The sequence below is a fragment of the Monodelphis domestica genome, chromosome 2 (genome assembly GCF_027887165.1).
Source record: "Monodelphis domestica isolate mMonDom1 chromosome 2, mMonDom1.pri, whole genome shotgun sequence".
Lineage (NCBI taxonomy): Eukaryota > Metazoa > Chordata > Mammalia > Didelphimorphia > Didelphidae > Monodelphis > Monodelphis domestica.
Window position 1 is genome coordinate 155,161,384 of NC_077228.1, and position 24,325 is coordinate 155,185,708.

Sequence of the window (24,325 nt, forward strand, 5' to 3'; positions counted from 1 at the left end):
GATTTGGCTCCACCCTCTTTTACCGTATGCGTATCTACCTTCCTCACTTGTGTTTCTTGTAGATAGCTTATGGTAGGGTTTTAGATTCTAATCCACTCCGCTATTCGCTTGCATTTTATGGGTGAGTTCATTCCATTCACTTTCAGAGTTATGATTACTAGCTGTGTATTACCCAGCATTTTGATTTCTACTCCTATTCCTGCCTTTTCTTCTTTCACTATTTCTTTCTACACCAATGTTTGTTTTTAATCAGTCCCCCTAGTTCCCACCCTTATTTTACTTCCCTTTCTACCCTCCTCCCTTCTTATCTCTCCCCCCTTATTTTCCCTGTAGTCTTTCTAAAATTAACTCCCTGCCCCCTCCCTCCCTTATACTGCTTCCTTCCCCACCAGTCCTTTTGTTACCCTTCTACTCCCCTATAGGGCACAAAGCTATTCTCTGCTCCAATGGTTTAGATTGTTCTTTCCTCTTTGGGTCAATTACAAAGCAGGTAAGAGTTGAGTATTTCCTGTCTCTCAGACCTCTTTATCCTTCCAGTGTATTGATGTTCTCCCCCCCTCCCACCATGAGCTTCTTTGTGACACACAAATTTATCCCCATTTGCTTCTTTTCCCATTTCTTTTAAGATTAACCTATTTTTTTAGCTCTAGTTACATATATATATATATATATATATATACACACAAACATGCATACACAGGTGTATGTATTTATGCATATAGATATGCATATATCTATATACCTATTTATGTCTTGTCCTTTCATCCTATACAGTTTGTCTCTGTTCTTTCTAAGTGTACTTCTTTTTCCTGCCCAGGTAATAATAACAGTTTTTAAGAGTTACTAATGACCTCTTTTCTTATAGGGATACTTATCATTTTAACTTATTGTGTCTCTTAAAAATTTTTTTTGTTTTGTTTTTCTTTTTTCTCTCATTTTTAATTACCTTTTGATGATTCTCTTGAGTTCTGTGCTTAGACATCAAATTTTTTGTTCAGGTCTAGTCTTTTCTTTACGAATTCTTGGAATTCTTCTATTTTGTTGAATGACCATACTTTCCCCTATAAGAATATAGTTAGGTTTGCTGGGTAGTTGATTCTTTGTTGTAGACCTAGTTCTCTTGCTTTCCGGAATATCATGTTTCATACCTTTCGGTTTTTCAGTGTGGATGCAGCCAGATCCTGCATTATCCTCATTGTGGTTCCGTAGTATCTAAATGACTTCTTGGCAGCTTGTAATATCTTTTCTTTGGTCTGATAGTTCTTGAATTTGGCTATAACATTCCTGGGTGTTGTCAGTTGGGGATTAAGTACAGGAGGTGATCTGTGGATTCTATCAATCTCCACTTTTTCCTCTTGTTCTAGGATCTCGGGGCATTTTTCTTTAATAATTTCCTGTAGTATGATGTCGAGGCCTTTACTTTTGTCATGGTCTTCTGGTAGACCAACGATCCTTAAATTGTCTCTCCTTGAACAATTTTCTAAATCCTCTGTTTTGTGAGTGAGATGCTTCATATTTTCCTCAATTTTTTCATTCTTTTGGTTTTGTTTTATAGTGTCTTGCTGCCTTGTGAGGTCACTTAATCCTAGTTGCTGTATTCTGGTTTTTAAAGACTGGATTTCATCCCTGGCTTTTTGGTCATCCTTTTTCTTCTGGTCTGATTTTCTTTGGAGGTCATCTTTCATCTTCTTTACCTCGTCTTTCATCTCCTTTTTTTCATCTTTCATCTTCTTCACCTCATCTTTCATCTCCTCTGCCTAATTTTCCAGCTGGTTGATTTTGGCTTTCAAGACACTTCTGTTTCCAAATGATTTATCTTAGTTTTTAAGTTGTTTTCCCAATTGTCTTCAGCCTCACTTAATTGTGTTTTGAATTGCATTTTGAGTTCTTCCAAAGCCTGTATCCAATTCGCTGGGATTTCTGATTTTTCCTTTGCTCATCCCTCTCCCTCTGTTTTGTTTGCTCTTTGCTCGTTACTTGTACAGAAGCTGTCTATTGTAATTTCTTTCTTCTTTTTCTGTTATTTGTTCGTGTTTACCCCTTCTTTGCTTTCCGCATTTGTCTGTGCTCTTGTTCCTCTCATTTCTTTTGTTTTGTTTTGGGGCTGTCAGTCTCCCCTCTTGGAGCTTTGTCAGATCTCTTTGTACAATCTCTGGGGGAGGAATGTTGGCTTCCTTGTCCTCTGGAGGCTTTTGATCAGATTAATTTCAACTGGGTTGGGCTGTATATTCTCTGATGCCGAAGATTCCTGGAAGGCTGGAGCCAAATGGAAGGTCTCAGCCACCCAGGCTCTCCAATTCTCCAGCTGCTTCTCCGCTGCCTGCATTCCATGCTCTGAGTCTGGCACAGTACTGTCCATAAGGTACACCAGTGCCTTTGCCCGCCTAAAGGTTCCTGTCCTTGAGGGAGGCCCTACACTCTAGGGGGATAGGGGTCCTGGCTTCCCTGAGCTCTGAGGACTCCTGATGGGATTAGGTTCAACTGGGTTTGTCTGGATGTGCCTCGAGGCAAAAAACTCCAGTGAGACTGGAGCCAGATGGAGGGACCCAGCCACGGCACTGCAGGCTCTTTGGTCTCTCTCTGGCTGATTCCCTGCAGCCTGTGTTGGACGCTCTGAGCCTGGCTGAGGTTGCTCTCAAGGTACAGCCTCCAAACCAGCACCTTTGCCTTCCCAGAAGTTCCTGCTGCCACCCTGGGACCTTCTTTCTGCCTTCCCCTAAGATCCGAGTGTTCTTGGATTTTGGCTTTTTGGGGGTGTGTACCTTTTGAATTGAGTCCAGAAGGAGGGTTCCCCGATTCTGCCCTCTTGTTAAGTTTGAATTTCAGTCCCCTAGGAGCATTCAGTTTGTGATCGGTAAGGAAGGGTTTTCAGAGGTCTGAACTTTTGCTGCTTCTAAGTCGTCATCTTGACTCCGCCTCTAAAAAATTCCACTTTTATAATTCTTAGTGGATATTTGCATCTTGTTTTCTAAAAAACAATTCCCAGATGCTCTAGCAATGTAAGTTTAGGCCTTTTTCTCCACATTCTTATCAGCATTTAATTTGACCAACTTAACCAGACTGGTTCTCAGTTAACATGGGCCATATTTAAATAGTTTGGTCCTTAGGCAGCAGACACAATCTGTTGCCAAGACCATACTCTTCAAAAGTCGGTGGAGTGTTTATTCTAAATCTGCAACCCCTTAGGAATATAGGGTTACCTCCATAGTATTATGAATGTTTAACTAAGAATTTTGCAGAATATTTGTTCTCTAAACCATTGTTGTCCCATCAGAAGCTATGTTTATTTTTTGTGTATGCTCAGACTTAGCTCCACTCTAATCTCATACAGGTGTTTGGGTGGGGGCACTCCAGATATATATCATATTTAAGCTTATCTAAGTATATATATATATATATACTTAGCTTATCTAAGGTTCTTTTCATCTCCTTAACTTCTTACTTATTGGTTAAATTCATCCAATTTTGAGAGGAGAAAATTAAAGGCCCCTACTATTATTATTTTGTTATTTTTTCCCATCTAAATTGCCTTTATTTTTTCCTTTAACAATCTGGATGCTATAACTTGGTGCATACAGGTCCAATATGGGTAATGTTTTGTAGGGGATAAAATTGTTTGTTGATTGAATATATTATTTTAGTTGTCGCCAGCGATTAAAATTCAATCCCAATGAAATACTCAAGTCAGTTTGGGATTTTTATGGTGGTTTAATTACAATAATGGGAAGAAATTAAGAAGAAAGAGAGAGGAAAGGGAATTGGATTGCTCTGGCAAGCCAGATAGGAGTTCAGAGGCCTAGGCCAAGGGGCTTTCTCAATCTAGCTTGGCTTCCAGCCATGAGACCTCCTCCAAGATGAGGGACCTCCTAGGAGGATAGCGCTTTAGGAGGTATAGGAAAAGAGGAATCAGCCTAAACCATTTACCAAGCACGCTAAGAACTCTGCCACGAGCTCCCAACGCTGAAAGAGCCCAACATCTCTGCGAGAGAGATGAGAGTGAGAGAGGCGGGAGAGAGGAAGTGACGCGAAATATATAGACTGTTCTTTACATCACTTCCTGCATCTCTCATGTACCAATGGTAGCTTAAGCTTGACTTAGGATGGCCCAGGAGGGTCTGTCAATTGTTTCTTATTTGTCACTTGCTAGCACATGTCGGTCATAAGCCATCCTCCTGAACACTTTATCCTTAAGTTGGGATGTATACATTCCTGGTTGCTAGAATTCTAAGACTAAGCAAAATGGAGAAAATCTAAAATTCACAGCTTCCTTATCCATATTACCCTCCAACATAATATAATTACCCTATTCATCACTTTCAATTCATTTTAGCCCCAACTGTTGCCAAGAGATCATGATTACTACTCTTGTTTCCTCTGGATCATCTGAAGCATAGTATATCCTGCTCCAACCCATAGCAAAGATGAAAGGTTTGAGCACTCCAGAAATGTGTAGAACCTTTTTCTCATGAATGCTTTTGAGGTGAATAGTAGGTAATCCACAAGTATTTGAAGCCCATTTTTCTGCCTCTGTTCTCCATGAACAGGTGCTATTAGCGTCATTGAGCTGAATATATATAAATCTAAGAAAGTTCATTAGGGTTTAACTTAAGTGTAATTGAGTCTAAACAATTTTCCTGAATTTTTTTGGCAAGTAGGAAATCTCTTTGTTGATAAGGAAAAATACTTGTACAAAAATATTCATGGGGGCAGCTGGGTAGCTCAGTGGATTGAGAGCCAGACTTAGAGATGGGAGGTCCTAGGTTCAAATGTGGCCTCAGCCACTTACCAGCTGTGTGACCCTGGGCAAGTCACTTGACCCCCATTGCCTAGCCCTTACCACTCTTCTGCTTTGGAGCCAATACACAGTATTGACTCCAAGACAGAAGGTAAAGGTTTAAAAAATATATATATTCATAGCCGTACTCTTTGTACGGCTTTTTGCCACCACTTTGTGGTGGCAAAAAATTGGAAAATGGGAGGTGGGGTGTCTCTCAACTGGAGAATGGCTGAACAAATTGTGGTGTCTGATGGTGATGGAATATTATTATGCTGAAAGGAATAATGAACTGAAGGAATTCCATGTGAACTGGAAAGATCTCCAGGAATTGATGCAGAGGAAAGGAGCAGAACCAGTAGAACATTGTATGCAGAGACTGATACACTGTGGAATAATCTAATGTAATGGACTTTGCTATTAGTAGCAATGCAACAAGCCAGGACACTCTTGAAGGACTTATGTAAAAGAATGCTATCCACAATGAGAGAAAGAACTATAGGAGTAGAAATGCAAAAGCAAAACATAAGCTTTAAAAAATTGCTCTATAGAAAAAATGAATAATATAGAAATAAGTATCAAGTGATAACATTTGTACAACCCAATGGAATTGCTTGTTGACTCTGAGAAGGGGAAAGGAAAAGGAGAGGGAAAGAAATGAAAACATGGAAAAATATTTTAAAATAAAAATAAACTTAAAATAAATTATAAATTATTTTTTAATAAAAGGAAATCCCTTTGGGTATATGTGTATGTACATGGGCACATTTATGTCATCCCCATTATCATAATCAAACTGGAAAGAACCTCAGAGTCAATCTTGTACAATTTCCATTTTACATATTCGGAAACTAAGACCTAGAAATGCTTAAGGGACTTGTCCAAAGTCACATAGGCATTAAGTTACAGGGATGGAATTTGAATGAGGAGAGTTAAACCAAAATTCTCTGATTCAAAATCCATTATTCCTTCAACTATACCACATTGTCCTCCAGATATGTGGTTAAGTTCACTATTCTTTGGTGCCAACAATGCATTACCATTAACCTGGTTGTTACTTTAAGAATCTTGTTATTGATAATGCAAGAACTTGTATGATGCCTACCATCCAACACCTTTGCCAAATAATTCTTGGTGCTCTTGTGCTTTTCCAGTGATATGTGTGTATTTGTAACAATCAGATGTTTTATCTTTGATTGTGATTTCTAGGTTCCAATATGTACTCCATTTGTGAAAGGGCATTGAATCTTCATTTTTTTTTAACTTGTATTTTTTTCTTTGAGATATCTTATTTTAATACCAATTATGCATATCTTTTTTTATCTTAGGTTTCAGATCTAGAACGTTGTCACTTATACTTAACAATATTAAATGAACTTGTGAATTTACATGGAAAGGTTGGTTGGAAAAACAATAACTCCATTTGGAGATTCATCTCTCTTTTAAAAAATGCATCCATTCTACATCTTCAGGATGTCAATAATGAAAAGGTAATTTTTCTAATTATGTAATTTTTTTGTGAAACTACTGTAGTTTACATGAAATATTACTAAAGCTAACTGCAATAAGCATCAACTATGTGTTAGGCACTGTGCTAAATTTTTAGGACATAGAGAGAAATATCAAATAATCCTTGCCCCCAAAATCTTTCATTTAAGGTAGACATGTACATAAATAAGCAAAATACATAAAAATTAAATACAAGGGAAATTTTCTTTTGTGGAGGAGAAGCACTAGCACTTGTGAAGATCAAGAAAGATGTTGCATAGAAAGCAATACTTGAATTTAATTTTGGAAGAAACAAGGAATTTTTAGAAGTAGCAGTTAGGTGGGAGTTAGTCCATTCTGGAAATGAAATTTCCAGATCAATACAAAGATTATTACAGATAATACAAAGATGGAAAAGGAAGATGTAGGGTTATGTGAGAGGCAGAATAAAAAGATCAGTTTTGATGAACTGTAAAATACAGAAAGGGTGGTAGTGTATAATAAGTTTAGAAAGATAATTTGGAGCCAGGTTGTGAAGGACTTTAAAAGCTAAATTGCAGAGCCTACTTTTGATTCTGGAGGAAATAAGGAGCCATTGGCATTTATTAAGTATAGTAGTGACATGATCTGACATGTATTTTAGGAAAATCACTTTGAGAACTGAGGCATGACTACAAAATGATAAGACCACAGGTACAAATCACCTATGATGACTAATTTTATTATGTGAAACATTAGTTTCCTCAATTGTAAAATAGGATTATACTATATAATTTTATCTCTTCCATCTCTAAATATAGGATCTTTGACCCTACTTTATAGTCACATAAGAATGTAAGTGGCCATATTTTTTTTTTTTAAAAGAGCATGACTGAGTTAGAAGGCGAATGAAGATGTTTCATGACCCCCAATTTTAAATCTAGGTAGGCTGAGTTAAGTGGCATAGTAGATAGAACTCAGACCAACCATGTGATCCTGGGGTCACTTAACCTCTATGTGCCTCACTTACTCCTCTTTAAAATGAGGATATAATACCTCTCTCCCAGAGTTGATATGAAGATCAAATGAGATAACATAAATGCTTTGCAAACCTTGAATTGCTATGTAAATCCTGCTGCTGCTATTATTATTATCATTATTATTTCTTCTAGTAATCAGCTCTATAACTTTAGGATCAATACTTCATTGTGCCTGTTTCTCACATGTCAAACGAGGACAGTGCTTTTAGTCTGACTTCCCAGGTCAATAAGGGTGAAATGACAGCAGATGTGATCTGCTATGAATAGCCCCAAAGACTTGTAAGGCAGAAAAGGGGTTAATTTTAAAAGGGTTGAACTTGATTATTTAAGAGTGTGGTCTCCAGGAATTTAATTTATTCCAAAGATATTTATTTACAATTCATTTACAAAATGTATAAAGACTGAAGAAAGAAAATCAGAGAGGATGAGGTAAGATATCTAAGTCTCTCTCAAGAGGTAAGTCTCTCCTGAGGTTAGTTTTTTTTTTCCTAAAATCCAACAGTTAAGAGGTAGCTTTTCAATCACCATGTGTCAGTTCAAAGGAAGAGATTTTAGAACAGCCTCTCCAGGAACAGGGTCTTGGGTCCAGCCTCCACTCCAAAAGATGAAGAATTGTCTCCAATCTCCACTCCCAAAGAATGAAGAACTGCCTCTCACAGGAAGTGACAGCTCCTTTTAAAGATGCTTCTTTTGTGTCCCTTCCTGTGTCTTCCCCTAATTTTACATCTGCCAATCACAGTTGAAGCTTTGCTTTAAGACTGCCCAGGGGCAGTTAGTTTAATTCTGATTTGTTACCCACTGTTGCACACATGGGTCACAGACCTCCCACTTAATGAGTAAGTGAGATGTTTATACTTTTGGTGATTAGATCTAAAAATGGGCAGGTTTCCATACTCAACTTTTAAGTAGGGTATTTACACTGTTGGTGATTAAATCTAAAAATAGGCAGGGGTTACAATTTTAATCTTCACAATCAGGAGAGAGTTAATTTTCATCTTCACAGCCTATAATGAAAGTGTTGTTCTTATTTAAAGTTGGCCCTTGTCCAGTGTTCTCACTTGGAAATAGTGGCATCAAGAACTTGTGTGTGATGGAGAGTTTTGAAAGTACCTTCTAAGAAATGGAGTTATGCTTCAAGAATCCTTTATGTATTCTCAGTAACTTGTATGGATCCATTATCTATGGACTTCTCTAGATCTGTAAGATAAAAGAATCATAGAAAGAGAGGAAGAGAGGCCTTTGAATGTTACCATGTCCAAACCCTCACATTTTATAGACTATATGACTTGTAGTCATACAAGTAGTAAGTAAAAAAAAAAACCTGGGAATCAAACCTGGGTCTTGTATCACCAAATGTAGCATTCTTTCTAGTTTTTCACTTTTTATTTTGATGATGAGGGAAAATTTTTAAATAATTGCATTCCATGAAAAAATTACATTTTGTTTCCATCTAAGGAGTATAACTATGAAACAAAGTCTTCATAGTTATATAATGGAAATGGCAACTGCATGAAAATTATTATAATTTTATAAATGTAGGCATGCATTTTTTGCAAAATTTAATGTTGAGACTTAATATATATATTCAAAAATATATCAGTTAAGTTTTTGTTCTTACTGGAAAAGGTGGCAATTGTAAATAAAGCTTCCATCTATACCGATAAAAGAGAGCTCATGAGTAATTTTCTAAGTTATTACTAAGAATATGGGTTAAAGAAAATGGTATTTATGGAACAAAATAATTACGTTAAACTATTCTATCTGTCATTAATTATGAAAGCTCTGAAATATTAAGAAAGAAATTTTAGATTATAAGTATACTAAAAAATTTAAGAAATACTACTATAGTAATATTTTAACCAGAAAAATAAGTTAATTTGTTACAAAGTGAAAGTGAAGTTAACAGCCTTAGCAGTGTACTGCTATCTATTAAATATTAATAAAAGAAACAGAGGAAAACTTACAGGGCATTTAATATATTCTCTGAAAAATTTTTGGGAAGATGGACAAAATTGCACAGGACAGGAAAGTGTAGAGTATTTGCAATAGGTGCCAGTGGGTGGGAGTAACCATAATGTTGAGGAGAGCTCTTTCAATCATATAGTTGTAAAGATTAAAATTTAGGGGAGAGAGGGTGACTGAGGCATCTGAGGCAGGTAGAAATTAGTTTCTCTCTGCAAGGAGTATTATATCTTTTTGAGGTTTATTAAAGGCTAAAGATTAAAGAATATACAAGTAAGAAACATGTGCCTAGGCCAGAGGCCTAGACAAAATAACCTTACATCACGGAAGAGACGCCTCTGCTCCAAAACGGAAGTCCCAAAAGAGCTCAAAAGACCTTCAAAAGCCTTTGCTTAAATATCTTCTCGATCTCGGCCCAGGTGAGATTACAAGGCATTCTGGGGAAGTGGAGCAAAGGCTCATGGGGATTGTAGTCCTGGATTCGAGTCTATTTTTTACATAGTTTAGTCTCTAAACTTTAGAGCCTAAGGAATTCCCAAGACATCATCTAATACAGCCTTCTTATTTATATAAATGAAGAAATTGGAACTGAGGGAAATAACACAGGGCTACCCAGGTAGAAGCATCAAAGCTGAGATTTGAATCTAGATTCTTTTGATGCTAGATTGACTGCTCTTTCTTTTCTTAAACCTTCACCTTCCTTCTTAGAATCAATACTGTGTATTGTTTCCAAGGCAGAACAGTGGTAAAGGTTAGGCATTAGAGGTTAAGTGACTTGGCCAGGGACACAACATATAGGAAGTGTCTGAGGCCAGATTTGAATCTAGGATCTCCTGTCTCTGGGTCTGGCTCTTAATCCATTGAGCCACCCAGCTGCCCCTGAGTGTTCTTTCTAATGTACCATAGACACCATTAAAATATTTAATTTTTAAGGATCCTTTTTTATTTTACTTTTTGATATGCTTTGAACTTCTTTAAGGTTATCAAAGGTACATATAAATGTTTTAAATTCTTCACTGCAGAAATGTAATAAATTTAAAACCATCTGCACAGGAATTGATTATTTCTCCTTGCCTCTTTTGGATAGGGAAAAATTAAACAATATTTCCTCTGAGCACTATGACCAATTTGCAGCTTGTGAGATGCTTAGGGTCCTAGGAGTCTTATGCAAAGTTCTGAGAATACCAAGAAAGACAAGAACACTGTCTGTACTTAGGTGCTCATGCTGTAAAGGAAGGGAAACATTTAAATAACTATGCACACAAATAACTTTGTACATTGAATATGCACATGTAGATGACATACATAAGATTAGCTGGAAGGTAATCTAGGAAGAAACAGGAATCACAGTTGACTGAGAATGTGAATGATGGAGTAGGCAGATGTGAAAGAGTTTCTTATTAACACATTGGAAGCTTAGTAGTGTTATACAGGATGTATATACACTTGTATGTAGTATAATGATATCAAATGGGCAGCCAGATGGCATAGAAGGCTGAGCACTGGACTTAAGAGTCAAGATGACTCTATTTCAGATCCTGCTTCAGATGCTTACTAGCCCTGAGCAAGTCATTTAAATTTTAAGCCTTAATTTCCTCATTGGTAAAGTAAGGATGATAATAATAACACTTGAAAAGGATGATATGTGGATCAAATGAGATAGTATTTGTGAAGTGCTTTGTAAACCTTAAGACACTATATGGATATTAGCTAATGTTAAGATTAAATAGCATTATTTAGATTACTCTTGGCATTTTTTATTGTCATGCAAAACACACTTCCATATTGGTCATTGTAAGAGCAAAGTCATACACAGCCACAACCCCAAAATAAGACCAAAGATACACTGATATGAAAGATGACACTGATATGAAAGTTCTTTCTCTGGAAGTGGAGAGCCTTCCTTGTCATAAATCTTTTAAGATTGTCCCAGATCATTGCATTGCTCAGAACTGCCAAGTTTTCACAGGTAATCATCATCCAATATTGCTGTTATTATGTATGTTTTTCCAGTTCTCCTTGTTTTACTCTGCATCTGTTCCTACAGATCTTTCCAGCTTTTTCTGAAATCATCTTGCTTATCTTTTGTTAGGGCATGTAGCACTTGTTAAGTAACTTTGGGTTATATGGGTAAGGCATTATGCATTGGTTTATACAGTACAAGGCATGCTTGTCAGTGAGTCATCTTCTGAAGTCAAGAAGGTTGACCTTTCTTTTACTTTTTTTCTCAGCAAGCAGTAGTAGGAGAAGTGTAATGATTAAAATAGTTGGTTGTCATAAACTGTAGTGATTAAAATAGTGGAAGACATAAATTGTAGTAGATAAAGAGTGGATGAGTAAATTGTGACTGCAGAAAATATGTTTTTCAAGACAGTGTCTTATTTAAATCAGATATAAGGTGGTCGCCAGGGAAGAATTCCCAATTATTAAATATACCCAAGTCAGCTGGGTTTTATAGAGATTTTAATTAATACAAATGTGGAATCAAAGAAAAGGAGAGAAAGAGAGAAAAGGGGAATAATGAGAAAAGGATAGGCCGGGCCAGGGCAGCCCTGGCCAACCCAGGCCTAAGCCCTAAAAGAAAGATCAGTCAGTTCTTAATCACTCACCACAAGATCTGTTCAAGCAAGGATTCTAGTGACACCAGGCCAGCTTCATCTCAGCTGACTCCACCAGCTCAATCCTGAATCTGAATCTGAATCTGCCTCTGAATGAATCTGAGCTCCTATTTAAAGGGAATTTTCTCATATGTCACCTCCCCTAAGTTCTTCCATCTACCAATCACAGTAGACATTTTTCAAAGGACAGACCATTCTTAATTCACACCTAAGTAGTCTAAACTTTTGAGTAATTCACGCCTGAGTAACTTCTCACCTCTTTGCCTTTTGCAAGTTCACAAGTTGCCTGACTTTTATAGGTACTTAGCACCCTTTTGTATTAGTCCTAAAATAGGCATAGCTTAAGAACTTTTTGTCTTACTATAAGTATGGGTTTAAGTACTTTTCATTGTTCAGCAAAGAATTTACAACTTTATCTTCCCCTAAGGCATGTATGGTGAAGTAGAGTTCTCACATTCCTGATCTAAGTAGAGTTCTCACATTCCTGATCTAAGTTCCTTCACTGCCCAAATGGGGAATGGTCCCAATGGGGAATGGTCTTAACCCAACCTTATGAAGTAGGGTCTGGGAATTTTTTAAGGTTTATAATCCTAACCTTATGAAGTAGGGTCTGAGAATTTTTAAGGTTCACAGAAGTTGGTGAAAATTATAGATAGTCAGATTTAGTATTGATTTAAAGACATAATGGACAGTAAGAAGAATTGAGAATTTACTTTATATTAAACAAACATTTTCTTGCTTTTCCTCATCAGGAACCAATACTTGGTAAACAGATTCAGAAAGTAGTTAGTATGGAATGTTTGGCAATGGTCTGTGGGATCCTCACCCAGAAGTCAGGTCTGCATCTTGATTCCCTAGATATTGGAATTCTGGAAAGATTCATTTCTTCTTTTCACCTCAACCAGATAGTAAGAAAGCCACATGCTGAGGAACAAAACAGGTTTGTTCATCCTTTCTAACTTAAGTGTTTTTGAACTGTTTCTTTTATTGCTATTAAATTTTTAAAAAATAAAAAATCCATCCTTGCATTTTATGAACAGAATTAAATACTCATATTACCCAGCCTTGCTTATGTCATATTTGGTTTGACCATGTGTAGTTGTATTTGTCTTTGATTGCAGTAGTGTTAGTAGATTTTCTTCCTGCTAGCCAACTTTATGGTGAATGGACTTCTCTCATTTAGTTGATTCTCTTTTAGGCAGAGGGACTTGATTGTAGTGATGTTTAATTTGCCTCTGTAAGAACATTGTGCCAAATATACAAACTTTGCCACAAATAAGCATAGATAGTAATGATATTATATGTACATATATATATATATATTTTTTTAATTGCAGTTTGTTTGAAGAATCATCTTCTTCCCAGGGATGGGGGAGAATAGTTGCACAATATGTTCATGATCAGTGGCTCTGCCTCTCATTCCTATTAAACAAATATCATACTTTTATACCAAACATGGAGGGAGAGATGCTGGAACCCTTTCTGCATGTTGTTTCAAAGCCAGTAAGCACTTTGCAGTCTGCGTTAGAAGCCCTCACAATTCTTCCTTCTGATCAAGTTTTACCAGTGTTTCATTGCATGAAAATACTGGTTCCTAAAGTAAGTGATAGAGTTGTGAATTTAAGTCTAGTTATACAAATAAGTGTGTCAGTTGTTTTGAAGTTAAGCAATAGTTATATCTTTTTTTTTTTTAGCTTCTTTGCTCCTCTGAATCACTCTGCATTGAGTCTTTTGATATGGCTTGGAAAATTATTTATTCTTTGAGCAACACACAACTGATATTCTGGTCTAATTTAAAAGCTTTTGTCCAGTTTGTCTTTGATATCAGAGTTCTTACTGTGGCTGCCAGAACCAAGGGCCGGGCATATTCAAAAATAAAGGAGGTAATTTTAAAAAAAGCATACCCTTTATGATTATCATTTGTAGGTAAGAAATTTTAATTTGTAGCTAAATTTATTATATTACTCTTTAAACTTCTGAATATAAGAAATATAACTAACCAGCAAAGAGAAATGGACTTTGTATAATTAAAACAGGAGATCCAAACCTAAGTATACCATAAAATTTCCAATTTAAGGGAGAGTGGTGGGGTTATTTTATTCATTTTTTCCTATTATTTGTGGAGAATTTGTTCTTTTGGAGATTTTAGATTATTATCACTACATTAAAAAACTATGAAAATTAGGAAACTAAAGTGATCTTTCTTGTTAGTGTTGTGATTTTTTGGTGGGAACTGTCTCTAGGCATTGAATAGATTTGTTTACAGACCTGATACAGTTTTTACTGTTGGTTATGCTGCAACTTCTGTTAGAGAGCTTTAAAGGTTGTTCACCTGATAATTTATAGAATCATAGATTTCCTTGAAAGTAAACATGCAAGTAAGCAAATTGACTTCTATTTTATTTTCATTTCAGATTATACATAAGATAATTGAAATGTCTACAACAAAGACTGGGGTTTTCAATATACTCATAAATTATTGCTGTCAATCTTGGATAGTTCCTACTTCAGATGATTTGACTCTGTCCCAAGATCACTTCTTCAATGCTAGAGATTATATTGAACTTATTATTGAGGGTTGCATCTTTGGAAACGTGTTTAGGCGAGATCAGAGGTAAAAAACCACTTGGTTTAATATTATTATGTTTACATTAAATACCTGTGTGGGTGGATTATAAGTGCCAACTATTTTACATTGCTTTTCTTAGTTTTGAAACTTTTAATTAAGAAAAATAACTGTTAGATTTGGAATTATTTTGTACTTTAATCTTTTATTATGTTTTTATGTGAAGGCTTATACAGGATGTACAAGCCTTCATAGAAAATCTTGGACATGAATGTGCAGCAAATATTGTCACAGAAAAGTAAGTATGTTTAATGTTTTTTTCATATCCAATATAAATGGGAAATTATTTACTATTAAAAGACATCTTTGTTAAATGGGAGAATATTTGTTAGTTAGAAAGAAATAAAATTTAATTCACTTAACTTTTATTAAGGACTTGTTATGTTCCCTATTGAGTTGCTTGCCAGCTCCTGTAGGGGGGCTGACAGGGAAGAAGGAAGGGAGACAATTCAGATCATATAACTTTGGAAAATTTATGGGGAATTTTGTTATTAAAATAAAGAAAAATTTAATAGTCCTTCAAAGCAAAAAAAAAAGAACTTATGTGCAGAGAACAATGTTATTTAAGCTAGTTTAAAAAAAAAACACAGTTAATTGTGCTATTCTTTGAAAACTATTTTTCTTGGAACTATTGCCAATTATGTAAAATTTCAGGACTAAAACCCTTGCACTTCCCAAAAGAAAGCCAAGTTTGTGAAAAACCAACCAACCAACCACAAAGGGTTTTTGGCTCAGTTAAAATATACTAAAATTATTTAGTTTTTTTATTATTAAGATTTATAGATGCATAGCTAACTGGCTAATTTATCAAACAAACAAAATATAGTTATTCTGAAACATTCCAAAACTTTTTAAATCTTTGATTAGGACTGATTTATCCATCTTATGAAAGTTTCAGGATAGTAATGTTATGACTAATTATTCCCTTACATCTATGACACATCTTTTTTATATATAGTTTTTGAAATTTAATTTATCTCCCAAAGAGAGCAATATTTATTGTATTAATCTCTTTAGTTATTGTTTGTGACAGTTAATTGAGTTATTTTTCCCTTTTCTTTTTAAAACCAAGTTATATCCATTAAAATATGTAAGCTTAAATGGGGGAAAATCCATCTTTATTTTAATAATCTCTAACTGATATTTAGAATTTCCTTCAAATATGAATTTTTAAAAAAAAGTGTTTTTTTTTCCTGAGAAGAGGTTGATAGGCTTCCTTAGCCTGCCAAAAGAGATCCAAGGCTCAAAACAGATTAAGAATCATTGTGGTATAATAACAGCATATGTAAAATTAAAAAAAAATGTACAATTAAAATTGTATCCTGATTCATATTAGAATAGGTTTAAGAATATAGTCTCCTGGGGGGCAGCTGGGTAGCTCAGTGGATTGAGAGCCAGGCATTGAGATGGGAGGTCTTATGTTCAAATCTGGCCTCAGACACTTCCCAGCTGTGTGACCCTGGGCAAGTCACTTGACCCCCATTGCCTAGCCCTTACCACTCTTCTGCCTTGGAACCAATACACAGTATTGACTCCAAGACAGAAGGTAAGGGTTTAAAAAAAAAAAAGAATATAGTCTACTTTTCCCAGAGGTACCCTGTATTTTTTATACAAAAAAGTACTTGTCATTGTGATACTTGATATTTATTCCAGTTGTCAGTTGGGGAAAAAGAAGTATTTGTGATCTTGTATACAATCTGCTTTTATAATAAAGGTTTTATTACTTGGCTGTGATATCAGATGTGCTCTCCTTACTGCATGATGGTGATACTACTCACCCAATATCAATAGAATGTTGAATAAGACCAGAAATTAAGGTGTATTTGTGTTGATCCATTCATTTTCTTTGGAGAGTTGACAGAACTGTGATTCTTTTTATTTTCTATGCTAAGCACTAATAACAAATTACTTTCATTAGTATGGGACTTTAACACAAAATTTTGTTTCAAAAAAAAAGGTTTTTAAACTATTTTTTTAATAAAAGTTTTATTTGTTTATGGAACTTTCAATATACATTGATTATTATTTAATACATGTGTTTTCCAGTACCAACAGAGATGACCATTATGTGAGAATTTGTGCTATCAAATTTCTTTGTTTATTGGATGGATCAAATATTTCACACAAGATGTTTATAGAAGATCTTGCAGTCAAGCTACTAGATAAAGTAAAGACTTTATTTTGCATTTATATTGCTTTAAAATAATCTTTGTTTTTATTAAAAGTAATAATATAGTGGCATATTATTAGCCCATCAGGTTCAGTTTGCAAGTGCAATATTCTTTTTGCATAAGCAGAAAGTACATTTTCATATTTTGAAAGAAAACTCAAAATCCAGAAAAAATGAGCATTAGTGTTTATTTCTGAACATTTAGAATCAATATTTGTATATTTACTGAATTAAGCAAAATTTATTGAACCTAGTTTTTAACACCTAAAATATAGACAGCAGAAAAATAAAGATAACCTTTGCTTGTGGATCTTTAGAAAGCTATATCAGGATTTGCTTCTGCATAAATTCTCCCTGATATAATGCATGATGTTAATTTCCTATGTCTATTAAAACAACCATTGTAGGTAAGAAGACAAATTTCTTAAATCTTTATGCTCAGCTCTGAATACTTTGGTAGTAAGTATAAGATATGAAAGAAGAGGTAGTGAAGAAGCACCAAGTTAGCTTCCATTTTCACCTTTTAAATGTTTTTTTGGACAGAAAAGCATTAATAGTAACCTTTGGGTTCTGTGGTTTTGAATTCCCCATTGCTTAGAGAGGTAAATTTCACTAATGACTTTGGTTCTGGCACTGACTTATTTTATGAAGGGAGAAGAATTCAACTTTAATGTTCTATAATCTTGACATTATAGAAATTTGGAATGACCAAGGATTTGCATAAATTGAATCCTCTTTAGGTAGAATTTCCAAAAGTAATAAAAGATGCACAGTAATGCAGCTCAATAGGATTAAGTTTTTCCCATATATCAGTGATGGTGAACCTATGGGACACATGCCAAAGATGGCACACAAAGTGCTCTCTGTGGGCATGCATGCCACCCTTCCCATCCCCCCCCCCAAGAGTTTATTACTAGTAAGGGTGAGGGACTCAGGCTTGCTGCACCCCTCCCTCCTTCCCCCTCCCCCATACCTGATGACATTTTTTCACATCCCCTGTCCCTCTGCCTAGTCCAATGGGATTGCTTCCTCCCTCTCTTGTGTGGGATGAGGGACTGCACAGCACACAGTCTCTAAAAGGTTTGCCATCACTGCTATATACCAATCACTGGGCTAGATGTTGAGAATGCATGTATAAAAATGAATAGTCTTTAACTTCAATGAGCTTATTTATATATATACCATAGGGAAGCAGGAAATGTCAAATACATGGATAAAGAAAAATAAAATATACAGAAAGTAAATGCAAAGTAATTTCTAGTTTGGGGAATAAGTATACTAATGACTGAAGGTTTTAGGAAAGGCCTCTTATAGGAAATGGGACTTAATCTGAGCCCTAGAAGGAGCAACATGGGAGTCTTAACAGGTGGTGTTTAGAAGGAAGAGCATTCTGGCTATAGAGAAAAATCTGAGGAAAGACAAGAGTTGGAATATTGTCTATGGGGAAAAAGTAGGCAAGTTGTCTAGAACATGGTATAAATGGTAAGAGAAAACTTTATATCATGGATCCATCATTGTTTTTCACTACTCCAATAGTTAACACCATGGTTTAGGTCTTTACTCTTATAGTGGTCTCTTACTTGGTCTTTCTACCTCAAGTAAATTTAGGCTTGATGACAGTTAGAGCTATGCATATATGGAATAAGCTACTTTGAGAATTAACGAAAAGTCTTAAAACAGAGCCTGGATAGTCACTTGTTAGACCTGTTGGGCATTTCTCTTACATACTGGTTGGAGTAACTCTTAAATTCTTTGAAGTATCTCTTTACTCCAATCCATCTTCCACAAAGTTGCCAAAGTTATTTTGCTAAAGTGCAGATCTGATCATGTTACTTCCCTGCCCAGTAAACTACAGTGGCTCCCTTTTAATGCCAAGATAAAATGGGAATTCCTTTGTTTGGCTTTTAAAGCCATTCATAGTTTGGCTCTTAATGGTTTTTCTAGCCTTGTTATATATTATTCTTCCCTACATTTCTAGTACAGCCAGACTGACTCTCTTGTTCATTATTACACTCCCTACTGTCTTCTGTCTCTCTGTTTTTGTATTGGTTGTCCCCAGTATATAGAGTGTACTCCTTCACCTCTGTCTCAGAGAATCCTTTATTTCTTTCAAGACAGGCTAAACATCAGCTTCTGTAAAAAACTTATCCTGATACCCTATTCCTAGTGCCGTTTCTCCATAAACTCTCTTCTACTACCCTAAACCCCCACCCCACTCCCAAAATCATCATAGTAACAGTGTTCAGAGACAGAAAACCCAAAGCTCATCCGTGTGGGTTTCTTTTCCCTCCTTTTGCTCTTTGACTCAGGAAATCACAGACTTTTTGTACCAAACCTGAAGAGCTTTGTAAGCTTTGTAGAGTGTTTCATTTTTGACTTTATATCTCCTTTCAGAGTATCTGGCACTCAGTCTGCACTTAATAAATACTGATTTATTGATTAATATAAAATTTGTCTAAAAAGACTAGAATAATTAATACTATGAAGGACTTTATTTTATTTTTTAGACCTAATATATTGAATAAATTGTATATTTAAAAAATTTTTATTTCTTTTTGTTTAAAAAATAGAAATTTTATCTTTATTTTTATTCCCGTAACAAAAATACATATAAGTTTTCCAAAGTTACATGATTCATTTTGTCTCCCTTCCCTTTTTTTCCCCTGGAATTGACAGGTAATTCCAACTGGGTTATACATGTATTATCACTCAAAACTTATTTCCATGTTATCATTTTTGTAAGAGACTAATCTTATAAAACCAAAACCTCAAATCATATACCCAAATAAATGTGATAAATCATATGTTTTCATCTGCATTTCTACTGCAACAGTTCTTTCTCTAGATGTGGGTTGCATTCTTTTTCATAAGTCCCCCAGACAATTCTGTGGGATCATTGCATAGTTATTAGTAGTGAAGTTGATTCACATTTGATTGTCCCACAATGTTTCAGTTACTGAGTATAATGTTCTCCTGGTTGGGAAGACCTTAGGTGTCAAAGGAATTTCTATTTGATCCTATAAACATTAGTGAACCATTAAAGTTTCTTTATCAAGTGAGTAATGTGGCCAGATCTGTTCTAGGATTATCATTTTGACAGTTATATACAGAATGAATTGGAGAGGGGAAATGTTGGAGGAAAGGTGGCTAATTATATGGCTTTCTTGGTAGCCAAGGTAAGAAGTGTTAAGGGCCTGAACTAGAGCCGTGGCCATGTGAGTCGAGAGGAAAAGATGATATAGAGTTAGAATTAATAGGAGTTTGGCATCTGATTGAATACAGGAGTGAGAGAGAGGGAAGAATCAAGGATGGTTACATAGTTGCTAACCTGAAAGAATGGGAAGATAGTGGCACCTCAGCAAATAGAGAGAAGTTACAGGGTTCAATTTTGTCAGAAATAAAGGATTATACTTTTGGGCTTTTGTTTTCATAAGATTTTTTTTTAAACCCTGAGAGCAACAGAATAAAGAATGTTTTTTATTTGGGGGTTTGGTAGGAATCTACCCATCAGCCATTGTCTGGATAGGTGAATGTGGGTGGAATAGGGAAGTTGAAATTAAACAGTAAGCCATCCCTTCCTTCTTTTATTCCTCCTGTGATTCCCACCTTGCTTATCTTGTCAAATTAGAAGGGCATAGTTCTTTATAATGTGCTTATTTGAAAGATATGGAGAAAGATAGCAAACTTCCAGAATTATTGTGTATATTTCTTTTGAAAACACAAATCTTCAAATACCTCTTATATAGAGCACCTTGTAATGAAGTATAAAATAGAGTTTCTGCCCTCAAAGAATTTTCTGTTAAATTTAATCAATCAACAAATAAGCATTGCAATAATTATTTGGTAGGCATTGTCCTCAACCCTGGAGATACAATGTAAGACAAAATCCTAGACCCTGCCCTCATGGAACTTGCTTTTTTTTTTTTTAACCCTTACCTTCTGTCTTGGAACCAATGCATAGTATTGGCTCCAAGGCAGAAGAGTAGTAAGGGCTAGGCAATGGGGGTCAAGTGACTTGCCCAGGGTCACACAGTTGGGAAGTGTCTGAGGCCAGATTTGAACATAGGACCTCCCATCTCAATGCCTGGCTCTCAATCCACTGAGCCACCCAGCTGCCTCCAAGGAACTTGATTTCTAATAGAAGAGACATGTAAATAAAATAACTGCACCTACAAGATATATAGTGGGTAAAAGGGAGAAAAATCTCAGAGGGATTTTACTAGGAGTGAGGGGAAGGGATGGGAAAGAAAAAGGCCTCCTGTATATGGTGGATTTTAGGTGAAGGAAGATTAGAATTCAATAATAAGATTTGAAAGGGCATTGTAACCTGGTGACAATAAGAATAATTTATATTCTTAAGCAAAAGACTCATATGAAAGAGCCATATGCCATAAAGAGTGTGAAGTTCTAACTATCTAAATCTCTTCCCTTCTCTATACATGTCTTATCCCTTTTTCTTCTGTGTCTCTTCCATGTTTGTTCTTCCTTTGTATCTTATTTTTTTAAAAGTTTTATTTTTTTTTTGGTCTTTTATATCACACTCTGTGTTTTTCCTTCATTTCTCTCTCGAACCCCTTCCCTGTCAGCCTTGTGTGTGTACTTTTTTCCCTCTTCTTTCTCTTCTCCATCTGCATACCTTAGATCATTCCATGTCTTAGACTAGGGTGGTAAAGTTTAAAAAAAAAAATCACTAGACTGAGAGGAGAGTTGGAATTTGCCACAAATTAGCTTTTGTGATCTTTATAAAATTTTGTTGTTTTAAAAAAAAAAAAAACTTTTGGGGGCTCTTGTTTTCACCAATAAAATGAAATTTGATTAAATGGTCCCTAATGGTCTTTTTATTTTGTTCTCTTTAGTTGTTGATAATATGGATTTAAGGCATACTTTAAAGGCATTTATTTCATTTAACAAATGAAGTTTCATTCTTTCTCTGAATTTTAGAAGCAGAGAAGTTGAACTTTGTTGACCTGTTTAAATAATGAAAAAAAGTCTTAAATTTAGTTGCCACTACTTTTTATTCCCCTATCCCCTGTCTTTTGGCTTTCATTTGATTTCTTTCTCCTCCCTTCCCCTTCTGGGGTGGGTACATTTATTTTTCAAAAAATTGGTGGTAGTCAGGATGGGTTTTGAGGTTCCATTGTTAACGACTTAAGCTCTGGCAAATTCTATTAATAACTTGTTGTTGCTTTGGTCACAAGCCATGTAAATACTTTTAAAATGAAGTGTTATAACATGAAAAATCAATTTTTTTTTTCAGGATGTTCTGGTATCCAGGTCTAAAGCGCGTTACTATGTGAATTCTTTGCAACATAGAGTAAAAAATAGAGTATGGCAGGCTCTGCTTGTACTCTTTCCCAAATTTGACCAGGTAAAACTTCTATCTTGTTTATAATTAAGAATAATTTACCATTTTAAGTAAGATAATGTTCTGTTAAAAAAAAAACAACTTCTTGATACTTTTAAATGAGATTAGGCTGAGGAATACATATTTATATCAAGCTCCATGATTAAAATTAAGTAGAAGATGTATTTTTATGAAGACAGTGACTAGCTTAATTTCTTCTTACTAGGATGATTTAATAGAAATAAACTAATACCCTTTTTATATTTTATTAACTCGTAATAGCTTCACCTTTACTAAAGTCTTCCTCTAGTCTAGAGCATTATTATGGAACAGATTTTTCTCCTTGGTTAGTTAGTTCTCCTTCCAGTGTAGGGTAAGCTTTGACAAATCCTATCAGAGTAGAAAGGATTCAAGTACAGGTATATGAGGATCAGGCTGTTTAAATCCAGCTACACTAATAAAGATAAATTTGACCACAAGCTGATTTTTATTTTTCAAGTAAATGATCAACACATTTGTTACTGAATTCTTTTGTACCTTATTTTTGTAATGAAGCAATCTCAGGAAATAATCAGGGAATAACTTCATAGTGAACTCCTGACTCCTCTGCCTGAGGTTTTCTTTATTCTCTTAACAGGAACACATCTACATACTTTAGGAGTGTGTGTCTCTGTCTGTCTGTCTGTCTGAGGCTGTTTCCTTTTCAATGCTATCAGACCTGCTCTTGTCTTTATAGTACTTATGTTGCTCCATCTTTTTGACTCAAGTCTTAAAGGACTTTGGTAACAGTTGTGGGTAAAAGAAAATAATTTAAAAGTATATTTTGGAACTGCTTTATGTATCTATTGAAGTATTATTGATTATAAATTTAGTAACTATAAAAATCCTTTAGATACCAAATAGAAATTTTTTAGTTATACAAAATTTATGTTGTACAAAAAAACATAAACTATTTCTTTTTTTAATTATTTGCTTAGGAAACTATATTTCTCTCTATTAAAAAGATAGCACTAAAGTTGTCTTGTTTGTTTCTATGTTCCCTTATTAACTTTACTCTTTGTATTATTCTGTTTTTTGTGGTGGTTATTGTTAATATTTATATAGCTGCAATCAGTCTGTATATTCTTTTAATTTTGTTTTCTTCACTGTGCTTCAAATAAGTTCATGTCATTTTAAATTCCTTTATTTATCCTTGTCATTTATTGTGGCTTATAATAATTGGTTGATTGTTAATATGAATAAAGCTGCAAGGACTTTTGGAAAGGTAATAGAGTGAGTGGTTGTGAGAGAGTCCATCCCCTTTTCATCACTTTAAAAACAGCAATGAATATACCAAAGTAAAGTAATCAGCAGAAGGAATCCTCATTTTTAAAAAGTAGTTTTGTAAAACAGGAAAATCAGTTAAAGAAATGAACGAACCAAAAAGCCCAATATGAACAATAAATTTTGGAGAGGAAAAATTATGGAGTATAAAAAAATTAAAAGACAGCACCAGAATGAAAAATAGCCAAGTAACATTAACAGTGTCTCCACAAACCAAAAGGAAAAAAACAGGCAATTTGATGTTTCATGAAGTATCTTAGTAAAACTTGATTCTCTAATTGTTCTGATGAAGAACAAAGTTATACAAACAGAACAAATAACTAAATAAAAATCAGAAACCATCACAACTATAAATGGAAATAACATAACCAAGAGATCTTAAGATCTGAGTGAAGACCTGGAAATTATATGTGTCCTGGGGGAAATTTATTATTTGTCCTTTATTTTTTGAAGAGTGATATAGAGTAGATGGGAGTGAATTGCTTCTGAGTTGTAGTCAGAGTTGTACAGAATTGTCAGCCTCACTCTTTTGGAGTCATCAAAATCTAGTGGCAAGCCAAAAATCAGGAAGATTGGTGATGGCTTGGGATGGCAGTGGATGGCCTTGGCTTCTCTAATGAGAGACCAAACTCTCAGGTCTTCACAGCATATGCTTCAGCTGCCTTCATGACTGTTGGAACAAATTGTTCTCATCCACTCATTCGTATGGGGATGTTTCGATATATTTGGAGTAGATTTCCCCCTAATTCCCTGATGGGTTTGAGGCCTTTCAGTTACCATCTCCCTCGTTTAGTTTATCTGCTTGAGAGCTTTACTGGGTTGTAGCCAAAAAACAGTTTAGTCAAACAATAGTAAATTTCAGTACTACACTGATGAAAGAGACTTGAGTAGAATGTTGAATAAACTAGAGTTGATAGACATGTGGAATTAGAAAATTTAGATTTGTAATTGACCTATGCCACTCAGTACCTGAAAGATTTTGGACAAATTATCTAACCCTT

General features: G+C 35.1%; 1 protein-coding gene across 5 annotated transcripts in view; it reads left to right on the top strand.

The window, feature by feature from the left end:
- Positions 1-24,325, top strand: part of TARBP1 (TAR (HIV-1) RNA binding protein 1) — a 118,287-nt gene that overhangs the window by 52,135 nt on the left and 41,827 nt on the right. For all 5 annotated transcript variants that reach the window (XR_001627950.2, XM_007481595.3, XM_016430246.2 and 2 more), the window contains exons 14-21: positions 6,103-6,264; positions 12,614-12,801; positions 13,199-13,460; positions 13,556-13,744; positions 14,276-14,475; positions 14,654-14,725; positions 16,534-16,654; positions 21,915-22,025. Coding sequence is in view for 4 of the 5 variants with exons in the window: in XM_007481595.3 (XP_007481657.2) it covers positions 6,103-6,264; positions 12,614-12,801; positions 13,199-13,460; positions 13,556-13,744; positions 14,276-14,475; positions 14,654-14,725; positions 16,534-16,654; positions 21,915-22,025 (1,305 nt within the window). In the remaining variant the exon portion in view is untranslated. The remainder of the gene's footprint in view (positions 1-6,102; positions 6,265-12,613; positions 12,802-13,198; positions 13,461-13,555; positions 13,745-14,275; positions 14,476-14,653; positions 14,726-16,533; positions 16,655-21,914; positions 22,026-24,325) is intronic.